The sequence below is a fragment of the Osmerus mordax genome, chromosome 10, assembly GCF_038355195.1.
Source record: "Osmerus mordax isolate fOsmMor3 chromosome 10, fOsmMor3.pri, whole genome shotgun sequence".
Taxonomy (NCBI): Eukaryota; Metazoa; Chordata; class Actinopteri; order Osmeriformes; family Osmeridae; genus Osmerus; species Osmerus mordax.
This window is the reverse complement of record NC_090059.1, coordinates 12,493,273-12,508,843: the sequence shown is the minus strand read 5'-3', so window position 1 is coordinate 12,508,843 and position 15,571 is coordinate 12,493,273. Positions and strand designations below refer to the sequence as shown.

Below are 15,571 nucleotides of genomic sequence, written 5' to 3'. Positions count from 1 at the left end.
TTCCCGTGAAGTGTAACTCCCACTGGTAGTAGAGAGAGAAGAGAGAGAGAGAGAAAGAAGGGAGAGAGTGAGGGGGGTGGGTAGGAGAGAGACGAGGATAGATTTAGGAGATTCTGTCCTTGAGAAGGTGCAATAGTGAACCACAGCCTCTTTCTCTTTCCTCCCTACCTCCAGGGTGTAAATAATTGATGCAGGAGTATATATATCCATGTTTCAAGCAACTCCTGCTTGTTAAATATTGATATCCATCTGCTACCGTAAGGCCTTCATAATAACACTGCCTTGTGAGTGACCAGTTCAAGATCATGAACAAACAGCACTGCCATGGGATTGTTTAATCTTCTGGGGATAATGGCCTTAATTAGGTCTATAGAACAAAGGAAGTCTGTGTGTGTTTGTTTGTGTGAATGCATTCATGCATGTGTGTGTGGGGGCATGGGTATGTTGTGACTGTACAGTTAGCAGGCTCCAGACAGCATCCATATTGAAACAGATCAGAGATGAGGTGGTGCTCCCTATTGTGGTGAGAATGATGAGTAATGCAGCTCCTATTAGGCTTTTTCCTCTCTCTGCTACATTGTTTTCAAGGCAGACTGTCTCATTCCATGGCCCCTGCATATTAATAGGAATTGGATGAGATGAATAATAAATATTGTCTTGATCTTGGTCTATTATAACGAGCACATACATGAGATGGGGTAAGGGTATGTGTGCTACTGATGTAAAGTGATTGAAGCCTGCAGTAAGCAATACATTCTATCAGGCATGATATGCATAATAGTAATTTAGGACACTGTGTTTTATGCTAAATACTATCACAGAGAAAGGAGCTTGTCTGCTTCTCTAATACCACCCTCCAGATCTAGAGATCTAGATCCAACAATACTCCTTTAGGTAAACTTACTACTGTTGGTCTCTCTGCCACTAAAGACCAGAACCTGGTGCCATCACAACCAGTCCCAGTAAGTGTCTCTCCCCCCACCCCTCTCCAGGACGGCTTTACCCCCCTGGCGGTGGCTCTCCAGCAGGGTCACGAGCAGGTGGTCTCCCTGCTCCTGGAGAACGACACCAAGGGCAAGGTCCGCCTCCCGGCGCTCCACATCGCCGCCCGCAAGGACGACACCAAGGCAGCCGCCTTGCTCCTCCAGAACGACCACAACGCAGACGTCGAGTCAAAGGTACGGCATCAAGTTCTGCTCACGGTCACAACCTCCTACGCCCACAGTGGTTACTTATGTCCAGTAAAGTGTTGTTGTTGTTGTTGTGAACTTGATGGTGCTGGTAATTATCTGATATTTAGGAATAGCGTAAATACATTGTGTTATATTTCTGGTAGTCCCATAGGGAAAAGTGTAGTTGTGTATACAATGGAATATAGAAACAGTCATGAGCTGCACCATCCAGTTGTAGTCACTATGTGTGTCTGAATATGTTGCCTGTTTTTCCTTTGACCTCCACCTATCACCATGCAGCCATCTACAGCTTGGTGGTGCCATCGTCACATCTGTTGTTGTTGCTGTAGCTGTTATTGTTGTTATTGTTGTTGTTGTTGTGTGCACTAACCGCCCATTCTCCCCCTGTTTCACCCGGTGGTCTACCTCCCCCTGTAGATGATGGTGAATAGAACGACCGAGGTATACCTGTAAACTCTTCCTCCACCTCCTCCTCACGCCACCACTCACCAACGCAACGGGGCTAACACTAACACGGCCAATGGCTAATGCTAAGGCTGCTAGTGCTTAGCCTTAGCTTAGCCACCACATCTCCCGCATTGCTTTCAGTGGTTGTTTGTCATCACTGGCAGCTTGGTGCTTGGATGTGGAGTGTTTAGCATGTGAAGATGGCCTGAGACAGGATGGACTGAGGATCTCTGTAACTGATGGACTGGGGTTCATAATGACTCCTGCTAAGGTTGCTAATGCTACCATATCCATAGCTTGACTAGATAAACCGGAGTAGCCTTCTGTTTAATTGTGGAACCAGCCAGTGAGGTTTCATGTTGGTACCAGGCCGTCCAGCTGCAGATTAACCAGTCAGTCAGTCCCACTCACTCACCCCTCTACATCCCTCTGTGCACCTGTGCTCTCCTTCTCCTGGATTCATGGTTTAGGTATAAGATAAACAGTAGATGTAAACAAATATAGAACTCACCTGTAATTTGGCCTTAACCTCCTTCAGCAGACTCAGGCATGACTCACTCAGCCAGGTGTCGTTCAACACAGACACCCACCTAGGTCTCCACAGTCTGCACTCTCAAACCCAACACGCTCTCTCACAGAACTTTAGGCGTTGGCTGAAACAGACTTAGATAACAGTAAACTGCATTTTCACTCTGATTAAACCCCTTTACTAACATGTTGTCAGTCAGAACTAAGCAGATACTGTATGTTCTTAACATGGGCTCATGAGTGAGTTGTGCAGTTGCATTGGTTTGATATACTGACATTCTTGTAGTAATGTGACATTTCCATAAATCCTTTTACATATAAGAAAAACGCCCTCCTGGTAATATAATTTCTAGTAGATTTACTTTATGTAGTATGTATAGTTCGGACATTACATGTCCTAAAATATATGTTTTACTATTCTTTTGAAATATCCTTGGCAGATGCCTTGTAATGAGATTTGTTGTTTAGCACTGCATATCTACAGACTCTCCTGGATGAAATTAGGCTCCATAGACAGAGCGATTGATGGACTGTATCTGCATGGTTGCACAACTGGAAGTCCTGCTGTACTGTCCATCAATATCTATTAGCAACAGCTGTCTGTCTCTCTGCGTCTGTCTGTCTGGTGATCAGTTTTCTAATGTTGTACTGTATGTTTGCCTTGTTTGCATTTGGCTCAGGCATCATGTGGTTCTCTCTGCTTAATCTAGCGTGTCTGAACACAGAATCTTCCCATCAGGCTTTGCTCACCGGTCACTGGTGGGGTGGGGTGTGTGTGTGTGAGATGGAGATGTGGGATATCAGAGTTTCTGATTGGCTGCTCTTTTGTTTCTGACATCATCGTCTTTCCACACAGAGTGGTTTCACGCCGCTCCACATCGCCGCTCACTATGGCAACATCAACGTAGCAACACTGCTCCTCAACAGGGGGGCCGCCGTCGACTTCAAGGCCAGGGTAAGACTCCGCCCACCTCAGACCACACCCCCTGCTCAAACGTCAAACTGAGTTTCGGACCCAAATGGAGACCAGGGCTACATGCTGATCTCATTCTTTCTAGCTCCCACCAAACCTGCCTCGCTAACATCAGACTGAGACATCTTATGAATGTCGAGCTTGGACTGTTTGTTGAATTTATTCCAGTGGGTCAGTGCAGTGTATCATTTAGTCATTTAGCAGACGCTCTTATCCAGAGCGACTTACAGTAAGTATCAGACCCCTGGAAACGCATGAGGCTTCATCAGATTTTGACAGAGGCCATTAGACTTCCTGTGGTCTCCAACCAAACCTGCTGGTGTCTGCAGATCTGACTGTGGTGAGCTGGATCCTTGCATGCTGGCTGAGGCAAGGAATCACCGCAATCTCTCTCTTTCTCTTTCTTTCTTTCTTTCTCTCTCTCTCTCTCTCTCTCTCTCTCTCTCTCTTTCTCTTTCTTTCTCTCTCTCTCTCTCTCTCTCTCTCTCTCTCTCTCTCTCTCTCTCTCTCTCTCTCTCTCTCTCTCTCTCTCTCTCTCTCTCTCTATCTATCTCTCTCTCGGGGGGATGGGGTGTTGACAGAGATAATGGGAGAGCCTGAATGTGCAGCTCTACCCACCAGCTCTGGGATGTAATGCTGAGCTACGTAATTCTACAGCTGCCACTGTCAGTCTACTGGAGTGGAAACACACACATACACACCAACACAAAAGAACACACACATCAAATTCCTCAAGCACTCTCTGTCACACACACACACACAGAGATACACACAGAGGCACAGCCTGTCAGTGAAACATGAGCCTGTAGATTTAGATATAATCTGGGGCGTTGTTTCTCAACATCCCATAATACTCAAGAGTATGGTTGTTGGGTTGTCATGGCTCCTTCTAGCTGATACAGGTACTAGACACTCTCTACACAGGGTCGCGTGTGTGTGTGTTTGTGTGTGTGCATGTGTGTGTGTGTGTGTGTTTGTTTGTGTGTGTTGTACCTGCACACTCACATTTGCTGTCTTAAGGGAACACTCAACTCTCAAATTTTTTCTAACACAAAGGAACATTCCCGGAGGTCACAATCAATATGTGTCATCACATCATATCTTAACTATCTCTGAAAGGCCCCCAGCTAACACTGAACCCCAAACAAAGGCTATTAGACTCGATCTCAGCACATTTACAGTAGCCAACACAAAAGCACTTCCTCTTGAATTGTCCCCATGAACACACCCTGTCACCGGGAGAAGGCATCAGCTCACAGCATCACTTCTGGGAACACGGCCTCAATAAGAAAACAGAGACAACATATCAGATAAAGGAACCAGAATGTAATGCTGTGGCAAGCCCTGCAGCACACATCTGCTATAGTGCACTGTCACTAGAGGGAGATGTTTGCCTGAAATGTATCCTGGTCACTGTTTCAAAACCTTGGCTCTTATACAAACATATGAAACGGTTGTGAAATTGATTATATCTTGTTTTCAATGTAACCTGTACTTATAGAAGGGTTATATATAAGTGCAATATGAGTACAACACAATATGGTATGAGCTCCGCTAAATCTGATGCATTCTATAAGCAGTCGCTGTCCTCATCTCAGACGTAATGTTGTCATAGTCTGACTTGGCAGTATTTGTCTTTGTCTATGTCTATTCAAGAATGACATCACACCCATGCATGTGGCATCCAAACGAGGGAACAGCAACATGGTGAAGCTGCTGCTGGAGAGAGGGGCCAAGATCGATGCCAGGACGAAGGTCAGACCCAAGCTCAGCCCAGATCCGTGCTCCCTTTTCCGAGGCTTATCTAAAATGGAAGATTTGTTATGAAAAAACATGATTTGATGAGGTCACATCCAGGGAGGCAGCCAGTGAGAGGCGGCTTGCTACCTTGTGACGCATTACTGGATTGGTCCCTCTCTCTGCCTTGCCTCTCTCGACCCTGCCTTACTCTCTACCCTGCCTCTCTTTACCCTGCCTCTCTCTACTCTGCCTCTCTAACTTGCCTCTCTCTGCCAACTAGCCCTCACGCTGTCATTGGCCAGACACACAGATAACAGCAATTTTATTTTAGGTGGAAAAACATGTGGTTTACATTCTATGCAATCATCCACAGCTGTGTAACTCAACAACATATACTTCACTTCACCGACACACACACTATGCTGGACTTGTGTCGCTGCACACACAGCGAAGGGGCAAATTCCTGAATGCTATGTGGTATTTTAAGGAGGTTTATCTGTCACAGGAATAGATGCTATTTAAAAAAAACCTACGACCACAGTCAGCCACTGTGAAATACTTTGAGACTGTGGCTTTTTTTTGTTTATGTACGGACATAATCTGCAGAGAGAGGGTGTACACTATGTACTGCCCTAAGCATCTCAGACACAGTGTAAGACATCCATGTAAAACCCGCTCTCTGTTTGACTTGCTGTGTTTGGACCCCCCAGGATGGTCTGACCCCCCTCCATTGCGGGGCCAGGAGTGGACATGAGCAGGTGGTGGAGATGCTGCTGGACAGAGGAGCTCCCATCCTCTCCAAGACCAAGGTAGAGACAGCCGCTTCTGCTGCATCAGACAGCCTGGCTCAAAGTGCTGGGCATCTGGTTCCTCTGTCGCTCTCCCACCCTAACTCCCTCTCTCTCTCCCCCCTCCCTCTCTCTCTCTCCCACCCTAACTCCCTCTCTCTCTCCCCCCCCCTCCCTCTCTCTCTCCCCCTCCCTCTCTCTCTCTCCCACCCTAACTCCCTCTCTCCCCCTCCCTCTCTCTCTCTCTCTCCCTCCCCCTCCCTCTCTCTCTCTCTCCCTCCCCCTCCCTCTCTCTTTCCCTCCCCCCCTCCCTCTCTCTCTCCCCTGTAGAACGGGCTGTCCCCTCTGCACATGGCCACCCAGGGTGACCACCTCAACTGCGTCCAGCTTCTCCTCCATCACGACGTGCCCGTCGATGATGTCACCAACGACTACCTGACCGCCCTGCACGTCGCCGCCCACTGCGGACACTACAAGGTCGCCAAGGTCATCGTGGACAAGAAGGCCAACCCCAACGCCAAAGCACTGGTGAGTGTAGCAGAGGTGGTTTAGTGTGTCATCGTAGAGGTCCGCTGATGAGACATCTCATGACCCTGAGAACCTGCTAGCTGTCGAAGCTAACGCCTCGGCTTCAGCTCAGTGAGTTAACTCAGTGAGCATGAGAAGGACTGCATGAAGCAGAGGGCTTCATGTGTGGATGTTTTCTTTTTCCTCCTCTGACGAGAACTGGTGTTTCTGATGTCTAAAAGGAAATTGAATGCTTCAGCCACATTTAGTTCAAGGTTGTGCTGAGGGACAAGTTAAACTGTTGCATCTTTGTCTTATGTATGGCGCTCTCCCCCTCCCCCCCTTCTCCTCTTCTTACTCCTCCTACTCCTAGCCCTCTACTTTCCCCATCTTTTAAACTTCCAACTTCTGCAGCTTATGCTGCTATTCCTCCTCCTCCTCTTCCCGCTCCTCCTCCATAGACCCTCCATAGGCTCAGTCTTGGCAGGAGACAGCCCTGTCATGGTCCACATGCAGTTGAACAGTAGAGGTGTGGCCTCTGAACTTTTATAGCAAAAAGAGGAGGAAGATGAAAAAGAGGAGACTGGAGGGTTTAGACAGACAGGAATCTCAAAGACCAGAGAGCGGAGGAGAGAAGAGGAGAGAAGAGGAGAGACATTGTATTCAGATAAACACAAGAGCTTTGTCAGCCACCCAACGGCACACATGTTTGCCTGGTTAGTAAAGAAAGGAAAAAAAACGTAAAGGAGAACCCACAGGAAGATTTTCCGTCTAGAGTGTGTGTGTGTGTGTGTGTGCACGCGTGCATGTGTGTTTGTTTTGGCCTTATGTCAGTGTTTCCAGACAGTCTAAAGAGACAATCTTTTGGTGTGTTGTATTTTTAGAACGGTTTCACGCCGCTCCACATTGCCTGTAAGAAGAACAGGATCAAAGTGATGGAACTGCTTCTCAAGCATGGAGCCTCCATACAGGCTGTGACTGAGGTAGGAATCTCTCTCTTTTTATATAAATATAAACATATTTCTCCCTATCATGTTCTTTTTATTTGTAATATTTTTACCCACTAGAATGTATGCATCTCTTCTTTCTCTTCTTACTTTTTCATGTCTTGTAGAATCTGAAGTTTTGACTCAGTTTTCCCTCTTTATTTGCATCTTGCTCTTTGGCTCTTTCATTGTGTGGTTGTGGGGGGGGTCTGCTTTTCGAAGGGGCTCATGTCTGAGGATGATGACTAGTGTTGACAGGGACTGTAAAGGGGGGGGGGGGGGTGGCAGAGAGGCAGTATCAGTTTTTACAAGCGGAAAGCCAGAGGAGAAATGTTCCTTCTCTTTCCCCTAGAGTTGTGGTGTACTTGGTAAACTTCCCAGAACTTCAAGGAGGTGAATACAGTATCTCAATCTATGTTTGTGTGTGTGTGTTTTCAGTCGGGACTCACTCCCATTCATGTGGCCGCGTTTATGGGACACGAAAACATTGTGACTCAGTTGACGAATCACGGAGCTTCGCCAAACACAACCAATGTGGTGAGTACAGCCTCTGCTGTCTGTCTCTTCCTGCCACCTCGGTGTCTCCTGGATCTGTTTCTGGTTGTCCCCAGGTTGAACAGCCTGATAATCACTGTCAGAGCACAGCAGAGGAAAAGATCCTAGCTCTGTTCTGTCAGTTCATATCCAACATTTCTGCTTTCATAATCTCCTTAGGGACCACCATGGCATGCATGGTTTTATAATAGTTTATCATCAGTAGGAAAAAGGTGAAATTCCGACCTACTATTAAGTAAGACCAATGTGTTCGTACAATACCCAAACTATTCATAGCAGACTATGAGTGTGGTGTGTGAGAGAGTGTGTGCGTGTGAGTGTGGTGTGTGTGAGAGTGTGTGTGTGAGAGTGTGTGTATACCCTGCATAGGCGCCCCAGTTTCCTCCTCCTCCAGGCTACAGTGGAGTACAGTAGAGTGAGGAGAATGGGTAATAACACTATACATTACATTACACTCCCCCCCGGAACAGGTCACCATTTAGACACCCACACACACCCTGTATGTGGCGGGGTTACCACGGTAACGGGACAGTGAGGGGCTTACTTATGGGGTGTAAGGGGAGAGGGAGGGAGGGAGGGGGTAGAGACTGTCTGGCTGACCCAGTAGTCATGACAAAGAGCAACAGTAGAAGTTGGACAGACACAGTGGCCGGTGCTGAGACAGGACTGTTTGTACTACTTTGTATGTGTGTTCTAGAAAAAGATATGCAGGGAGAAGCCATTATAACTTAAGTATTTGTTTGTGTGTGTATGTGTGTGTGTTTGTGTGAGTGTGTCTGTGTGTGTGTCTGTGTGTGTCTGTGTGTGTGTGTGTGTGTTTGTGTGTGTGTGTGTTTTCCAGAGGGGAGAGACGGCACTCCACATGGCAGCCAGAGCAGGCCAGTCAGAAGTGGTGAGGTACCTGGTCCAGAGTGGAGCCACAGTGGAAGCTAAGGCCAAGGTAACACACGCACACACACACGCACACACACACACACACTACAAGAGACTGCCAAGTTTAGGCTACTTCACTTAATATGCTGAAGCTGAGATCAATAAATTATTGGATTTACAGTGCTGTATCTCATTGGTAAAGTGTTTCAAAGCTAGTACTTTGGAGGTGAGGTTTTTTGTTGTTGTTGCAATTATGAAATTGATAGTTTATTTATTTCCTCATTAAATTAAATTAAACGTTTTTATCTAAATTCATAGTAAACCATGAGTAAATTCACTCTCTCAGACTAAAGAAATACAGACTAAAGAAATACTCCTGTGGCAAATCCCTTCTGTGTGTGTGTGTGTCCAGGACAACCAGACGCCCCTGCATATCTCCAGCCGTCTGGGTAAACCAGACATTGTGCTGCAGCTGCTGCAGAATGGAGCATGCCCAGACTCCACCACCTCCTCCGGCTACACGCCCCTCCACCTGGCTGCCCGCGAGGGCCACAAGGACGTGGCCGCAGCCCTGCTGGACCAGGGGGCAGCGCTGGACATCACCACCAAGGTCACTACAGAACATCCCTACCCGTGGTCATCTCAACCTTTAGACCTAATGCTGCACGGGATACGTGCACTGGAACCACTCCAGTGCATGTATCCCGTTCTGGCATGTTCCAGAAAGTTCCTTTGCCACAAAGGGACAGTTGAATATAGTAACACAGTGTCTGTGGTCCAATAAGCATTTGGGGAGAGAGGTGCTTGGAACCTGAGCTCTATGTGATGTGGATGGACTGTGCTGACATCAGTGGTGCAGAGGGGATGCAGCTCTTTGGGTGCCCCAGGGTCGTTAGATGATTCCAGATCAGGCGATCCATCTGTTCTGTGGTGACTCACCCCCTCCTCAACTGCTTACCAGGAGGGAGGACCAATGGTAGGATGAAGGATTTCTGTCAGAGGTCACAGAGACATCTGAGCATTCACAGAAGAAGAGATGAGTGTGTGTGGCGTAGTGTGTGTGTGTAGTGTGTAGGAGGATGTTGACAATTTCAATACTATAAGTATGTAAATGACAGGTTAAAATGAAGGACTAATGACCACACAAGCACACCCACACTCATACTAAGGGAACACACATTGGATTAATACTGAAATCTTGTAAACTGTGGCACCATGGGAGTGTGCAGGAGAAAAAGTCTGATTGGTTTGAAATAGTTTCCGCGGTGAGCATGATGTCATGCACCACATACTGTTCCCATGACAACCCAGCTGCTTTCAGTGAGAGGTCATCACTGCAGGATTGGGTTCACCATAAAATAACTGTTGGATTTGCTGTAGCATGTCTGTTGCAACAGCAGGCTTGCTTGTTCAAATCCCACAAGGTCTAGGTGTCATTTATTGATGGCAAAACTTATTAGCTCGATGACCATGTGGTTTACAGGATTTCATCGAGACCTCACCAGTTAGCTGCATGCTGTAGAGAGACCTGATCTAGCAAGGCTGTGTAAACCAAAGGACTCACTCACCTATGAGAGCAGTTGACCTCCAGTCCTGTCTCCCATCCACTTCTCATTATCTAGCATAAACATTGTTTAATAACAGGCTGATGTTTTCATAAGGTCTGAGTCACAGCCTTCCTGGCTCTCTGTGGTCAGCGAGAAAGAGAGAGGAGAGAAGAGGGAGAGTAGGGAGAGAGAGGGACCGAGAGTTCAACCACCATTGCTTCATAATGACAGTGTTCTGTATGGTGTAATAGTCTCTGCTGGTTCTCATCAGTCAGTGATGTTAAGGAATGGTTGCCCTGGGATGCTGTGAGTGAACCCCTCCAGCGAAATCCTTGCATATCCAAAGGAGTTTATAGAGGATTTAGGGAATCTTCCATATAGAAAACAGGGTTTAGCGGCTCTGTGGAATATGTTGATAGAAATACCAAAATAGACAAATCTACATATCAGAAGGATTCTAACTTGGTGTTACCCCACAGCAGTACCCCTGTTGAGTTGACGGCCCTCTCTCTATCCATATAATACATTATGTCGTCAGCAATGCTTTGCATTTCACAGTTAATGAACAATACATTCAAGACGTGTTGATAGAACATGAAACTGTGTGGTGTATGAGCAGTGAGGTGTCCATGCTATCTTTCCTGGTGGGAGCTTTCTCATGGAGCTGTTGCTGTCTGTCTGTTGCAGAAGGGCTTCACCCCCCTCCATGTGGCAGCTAAATACGGAAAGATTGAAGTGGCCAACCTGCTCCTGCAGAAGAACGCTCCTGCTGACGCAGCAGGCAAGGTACGCTGTTGTGTGTGTGTATGAGAGAGAGACAGAGAGAGACACAGAGAGAGAGAGAGAACGTCAGAGAGAGAAGGGAGAGAGACACAGAGAGAGAGAGAGAGAGAGAGAGAGAGAGAGAGAGAGAGAGAGAGAGAGAGAGAGAGAGAGAGAGAGAGAGAGAGAGAGAGAGAGAGAGAGGATGGGTCATTCTCAAAGAAAGCTTTCAACATCTTTATCATCCCATCGTTCTCATCTTACTTGAGTCACGTCAGTCTCGGAGGCTCCAAACTTTTGCTTGTTCCTGGAAGCAGAATATCAGATGGTCTGATCCCAGACGCACACTCTGACTAGCTTTTAATGTAGACGTTTGGCCAGAGTCAATCTGTCCCAGTCTGCAGTATGTTGTCGGTGGCAGAGTACAGTGTGCCTGTGTGTTTGTGCAAAGAGAGCGGTGGACACAGTAATCCATTCTCTTAACAGGACTATTGTTCAGCAGATTTGTGGGTGGCACAGTCTCTGGCTTATTGTACACTCTGTCTATTGTGTGTTTGGCTGACACAGCTTCAAAGCCTAGCATCTCTCACCCCACCGCCATCAACCTCCCTCATTCCTCATTCCTCCACCCATCAGTCCCTCATCCCTGCACCCCTCATCCTTCTACCCCTCATCTCTCCACCCCTCTCCCATCCATCCATTCATCCATGCACTGTAGCTTGCTCCTAGACCTGTCTGTGCTGTAGTTCCATCTCCTGAGAATCAGGCTAAAGCACACAGATCCAGTAGCCGCCCAGTGTGTGTGTGTATGTGTGTGTGTGTATGTGTGTGTGTGTGAGAGAGAGAGAGGGGTACCCCAGCCGCTGCCTAACCTGACCCTGCTTGTGTGTTGGTCTGTGTGTTTGTATGCCTGTGTGTCTGCAGAGCGGTCTAACTCCACTGCATGTGGCAGCGCACTACGATAACCAGAAGGTGGCGCTGCTCCTGCTGAACCAGGGAGCGTCTCCCCACGCTGCTGCCAAGGTAAGGCTCCCTCCACAGACCCCGTCCCGCACACTGGAACTAAACACAAAAACTGCACTGGGATTTATGTAAAGAGTGCAGTGTTGGAACTGTTCCAATCACTCTTATAGGGTTATTTAAAAAGTGCACCTCAAGTGTTAACAAACTGACTCAAGTCTGCTGTCCATATATCAGGTCTTCCAGTAAATGGTATCTTCCGTAAATCAATGGCAAACTTCCTAAAAGTTCATATCCTGCCCTGGTCTATGAGCCTATCAGTACAGATCAAGTTCACCTGAAACACAAACCCTGTTTACCCTCTTGCCAACACCATGTGTTCTGTCACACACCTGGTAAGTCTGTGGTCACTACACCTGAAAAGGATTGTCAAATATTTAGAACAGGAGAAGTACGCTTGATTTCTGTTGCTGGTCAACATAGCAATGCCATGTACTGCAAACAGCATCAAAACAGCCCCCTCTGCATTGGACTAGAGCTAAATGTTACGACTATGCTTGTCCCTTTAATATACAGAGCATGAGGCCCATGTGGGATGAATCAGTCATAGGTGTGTGTGTGCATGTGTGAGAGAGAGAGAGAGAGAGAGAGAGAGAGAGAGAGAGAGAGAGAGAGAAGAAGAGCAAAACAAACTAATGACCTCACATTGTCCCGTCTCCACCCGGCTCTGTTCTGAAGGCCAGACGTGCTGGTGAGAGACATTGTCCATGGGGATCTCTGCTCTGCACTTAGCACTGAGACAATAGCTCTCTAATGGGGTAATTATTATGTTGTCATGGAAAAGCGGCGGGAGGACTACGGATGAGAATTTGGAACAAACAGACGATGTGAAAGGTTGGATTATGGGGGATGCATGCTTTCTGGTTATAATCCAGATGCAGTAAGCCCCCCCCTCCTCAGGGCGTGCTGGATTCCCCGTAGTACATTTAGTCATTTAGTCATTTAGCAGACGCTCTTATCCAGAGCGACTTACAGTAAGTACAGGGACATTCCGTAGTAGTAGTAGACCCTCACCAGGACAAAGGCCCTTGAGCCGAATGTCCGGGGAGAGGAAAAAGATGACGTAAGACTCAGTTGTGGTGGAGCTCTTTTTTTCAAGAGAGTGAGAGGAGTGGAGGAGAGAGGAGCAGGGGGAAAGAGTGATGGAGGAGGGAGGACAGGGAGAGTAGGAGGGTAGCAGGCAAGGAAGATGAAGAGAGATGAGGAGAGCAAATAGAGGAGGATGTTTGCATGTGTTGTGCGGAGGGAGCCACCAGGGAAGACCGAGAGGGAGAGAAAGGGGAGAGGAGTTGAGCGTTCTCTCTGTGCTCTGTTCTGTACAGGGGGAGTGCACAGGGATCTCTGCAAATATGCTGACCTAGTTACAGCCTTTGTTCCCCATGACAACCAATTACTGGTCTCTGATTTGGTCAGCTCTGTGACGTGAGATTGGGCTGCTGAAGTTCTCCACGCTGATATCATCGCTGGCAGCATCGATGCACTGTGAGCTCAGTGGCATTTAGGAAAACAACTGGCCCTTTTTTGTCACGTCTTCCCAAAACCTTCCATGGCCCAATTCTCTCCCTCTCTCTCTCTTTTTAAAGGGGTGCAGAGTTGGAACAGTGTTAGAACAGAGATGGACGGCTGTGGGGTAGCGTTAACAGGGCCAGGCTGGGACTCCTGTAGGGACTGGGTTAGCTGGATCAGGACACAGGGGAAAAACCCTCAAGAGACGTGACCCAAACCCAAAACCATAAACAGTATATTTGACTCACAGCTACATGCTCTGCTCACATGCCTTGGTCTCCCTGTGTTCTGATAGGACCCCAAGTCCAACTTTTAATCCACTTCTTGGATGCATTGATGCATGATCTAATCTGTCTCTCCCTCCTTCTCCTCCCCCATCTCGTCCTCTCCATCTTCCCTCACAGAACGGTTACACGCCTCTCCACATCGCAGCCAAGAAGAACCAGATGGAGATCGCCACCACGCTGCTGGAGTACGGCGCTGCGACCAGCGCTGTGACCCGCCAGGGCATCACTCCGCTCCACCTGGCATCCCAGGAGGGACACGTGGACATCGTCACCCTGCTCCTGGCACGAGACGCCACCATCGACATGGGAAACAAGGTGGTGGAAGCGGAGTAGGGTTGGAGTTGTAGTCCTGCTTTTATTTGACGCTCCGTTTGACTGACACTGGGTTGTGCTCTCTTCCTCCCCCCCCCTGCAGAGCGGTCTGACTCCGCTCCACCTGGCCGCCCAGGAGGATAAAGTTAACGTAGCCGAGGTCTTGGTCAACCAGGGCGCTACTGTTGACCCAGATACAAAGGTATGGTAAAAAAGGTGGTTTAAAAAGTCAAAACGTGAGATACATGAGAAAGTAGTTGTTGAATTCCCTCTTTTATTCATCAGTTGGGCTACACACCGCTGCATGTGGCCTGTCACTATGGAAACGTGAAGATGGTCAACTTCCTGCTGAAGAACCAGGCGAAGGTCAATGCCAAAACAAAGGTAACATAAGTGTTGGTAATGTGGCTGTATGTCTCTTCAAAATGAATGTCAGGGTGCTCTTACATGCCACTGACTCCCCTCCTCTCTCTCTCTCTCTCTCTTCTCTCTCTCTCTCTCTCTCTCTCTCTCTCTCTCTCTCTCTCTCTCTCTCTCTCTCTCTCTCTCTCTCTCTCTCTCTCTCTCTATATCTCCCCCTTCTTCTTTCCCCCCGTACCAGAACGGTTACACACCACTCCACCAGGCGGCCCAGCAAGGCCACACCCACATTATTAACCTGCTGCTGCAGTACGGGGCCTCACCCAATGAGTTGACAGTGGTGAGCCCATACACATACGTGCATAAACACACACGCACAGACACACACCTTCCAATTATCTTGATCTCATACATGACTGATTTACAAATGGTAAAGTTTGCCTTCACAGTATTTCGTCCTTGCCTGGAAGTACTTTACATGTCAGTACTGAGTTGCTGTGTTGTCTTCCTCTCCAGAATGGTAACAGTGCTCTGTCCATCGCCAGACGTCTGGGCTACATCTCTGTGGTGGACACTCTGAAGGTGGTGACCGAGGAGACTTTGACCACTCTGGTGAGATGACCACACACTGAACAGCACCAGTGATCCTATGCTAAAGGCTATCTAATAATATGTAAAAATAGATGAAAGAAGCAATTAAGTTATCTTTAGTCTTGCCACGCCCTTCTCACAAAACAATTTTGTCAAAAGGGTTAAATTTAGGTTAAATAATTAAATGTATATTGTTAGTTCCTAAGTTCTTTTGTGTGGCCTGTCTCTGAACCGTCAGACAGTGACAGAGAAGCACAAGATGAACGTTCCAGAAACCATGAACGAAGTCCTGGACATGTCTGATGATGAGGGTAAGATTTAGCATCCGTGAATGGTTCCCTTTTTTCTTCTCATTGATTGATTTATTTTGAAATTAATTTGATTAAAGCTTGTGTTACTTTACCATCACCTTTATGTTTTTTTCCCATTTGTATTTTCATTTTATTTTCTAACACTGTTTATTCAAATCACCCAGTCCGTAGGGCCAATGTACCTGAAATGCTCAGTGAAGACTATATGTCAGATGTTGATGAAGGTATTCTTTCTGTTATTTTTTTATTTCTTCTGTTTTAGCCTGTAGATGTGTATGCTTGCTC

General features: G+C 47.3%; 1 protein-coding gene across 1 annotated transcript in view; it reads left to right on the top strand.

The window, feature by feature from the left end:
- ank3b (ankyrin 3b) overlaps positions 1-15,571 on the top strand; it is an 82,672-nt gene that overhangs the window by 36,005 nt on the left and 31,096 nt on the right. The window contains exons 6-24 of the mRNA XM_067244242.1: positions 993-1,178; positions 1,611-1,634; positions 3,025-3,123; positions 4,798-4,896; positions 5,592-5,690; positions 6,000-6,197; positions 7,061-7,159; positions 7,601-7,699; positions 8,559-8,657; positions 9,003-9,200; positions 10,825-10,923; positions 11,824-11,922; positions 13,830-14,027; positions 14,128-14,226; positions 14,310-14,408; positions 14,626-14,724; positions 14,901-14,996; positions 15,214-15,286; positions 15,451-15,510. Of these exons, the coding sequence (XP_067100343.1) occupies positions 993-1,178; positions 1,611-1,634; positions 3,025-3,123; positions 4,798-4,896; positions 5,592-5,690; positions 6,000-6,197; positions 7,061-7,159; positions 7,601-7,699; positions 8,559-8,657; positions 9,003-9,200; positions 10,825-10,923; positions 11,824-11,922; positions 13,830-14,027; positions 14,128-14,226; positions 14,310-14,408; positions 14,626-14,724; positions 14,901-14,996; positions 15,214-15,286; positions 15,451-15,510 (2,122 nt within the window). The remainder of the gene's footprint in view (positions 1-992; positions 1,179-1,610; positions 1,635-3,024; positions 3,124-4,797; positions 4,897-5,591; positions 5,691-5,999; positions 6,198-7,060; positions 7,160-7,600; positions 7,700-8,558; positions 8,658-9,002; positions 9,201-10,824; positions 10,924-11,823; positions 11,923-13,829; positions 14,028-14,127; positions 14,227-14,309; positions 14,409-14,625; positions 14,725-14,900; positions 14,997-15,213; positions 15,287-15,450; positions 15,511-15,571) is intronic.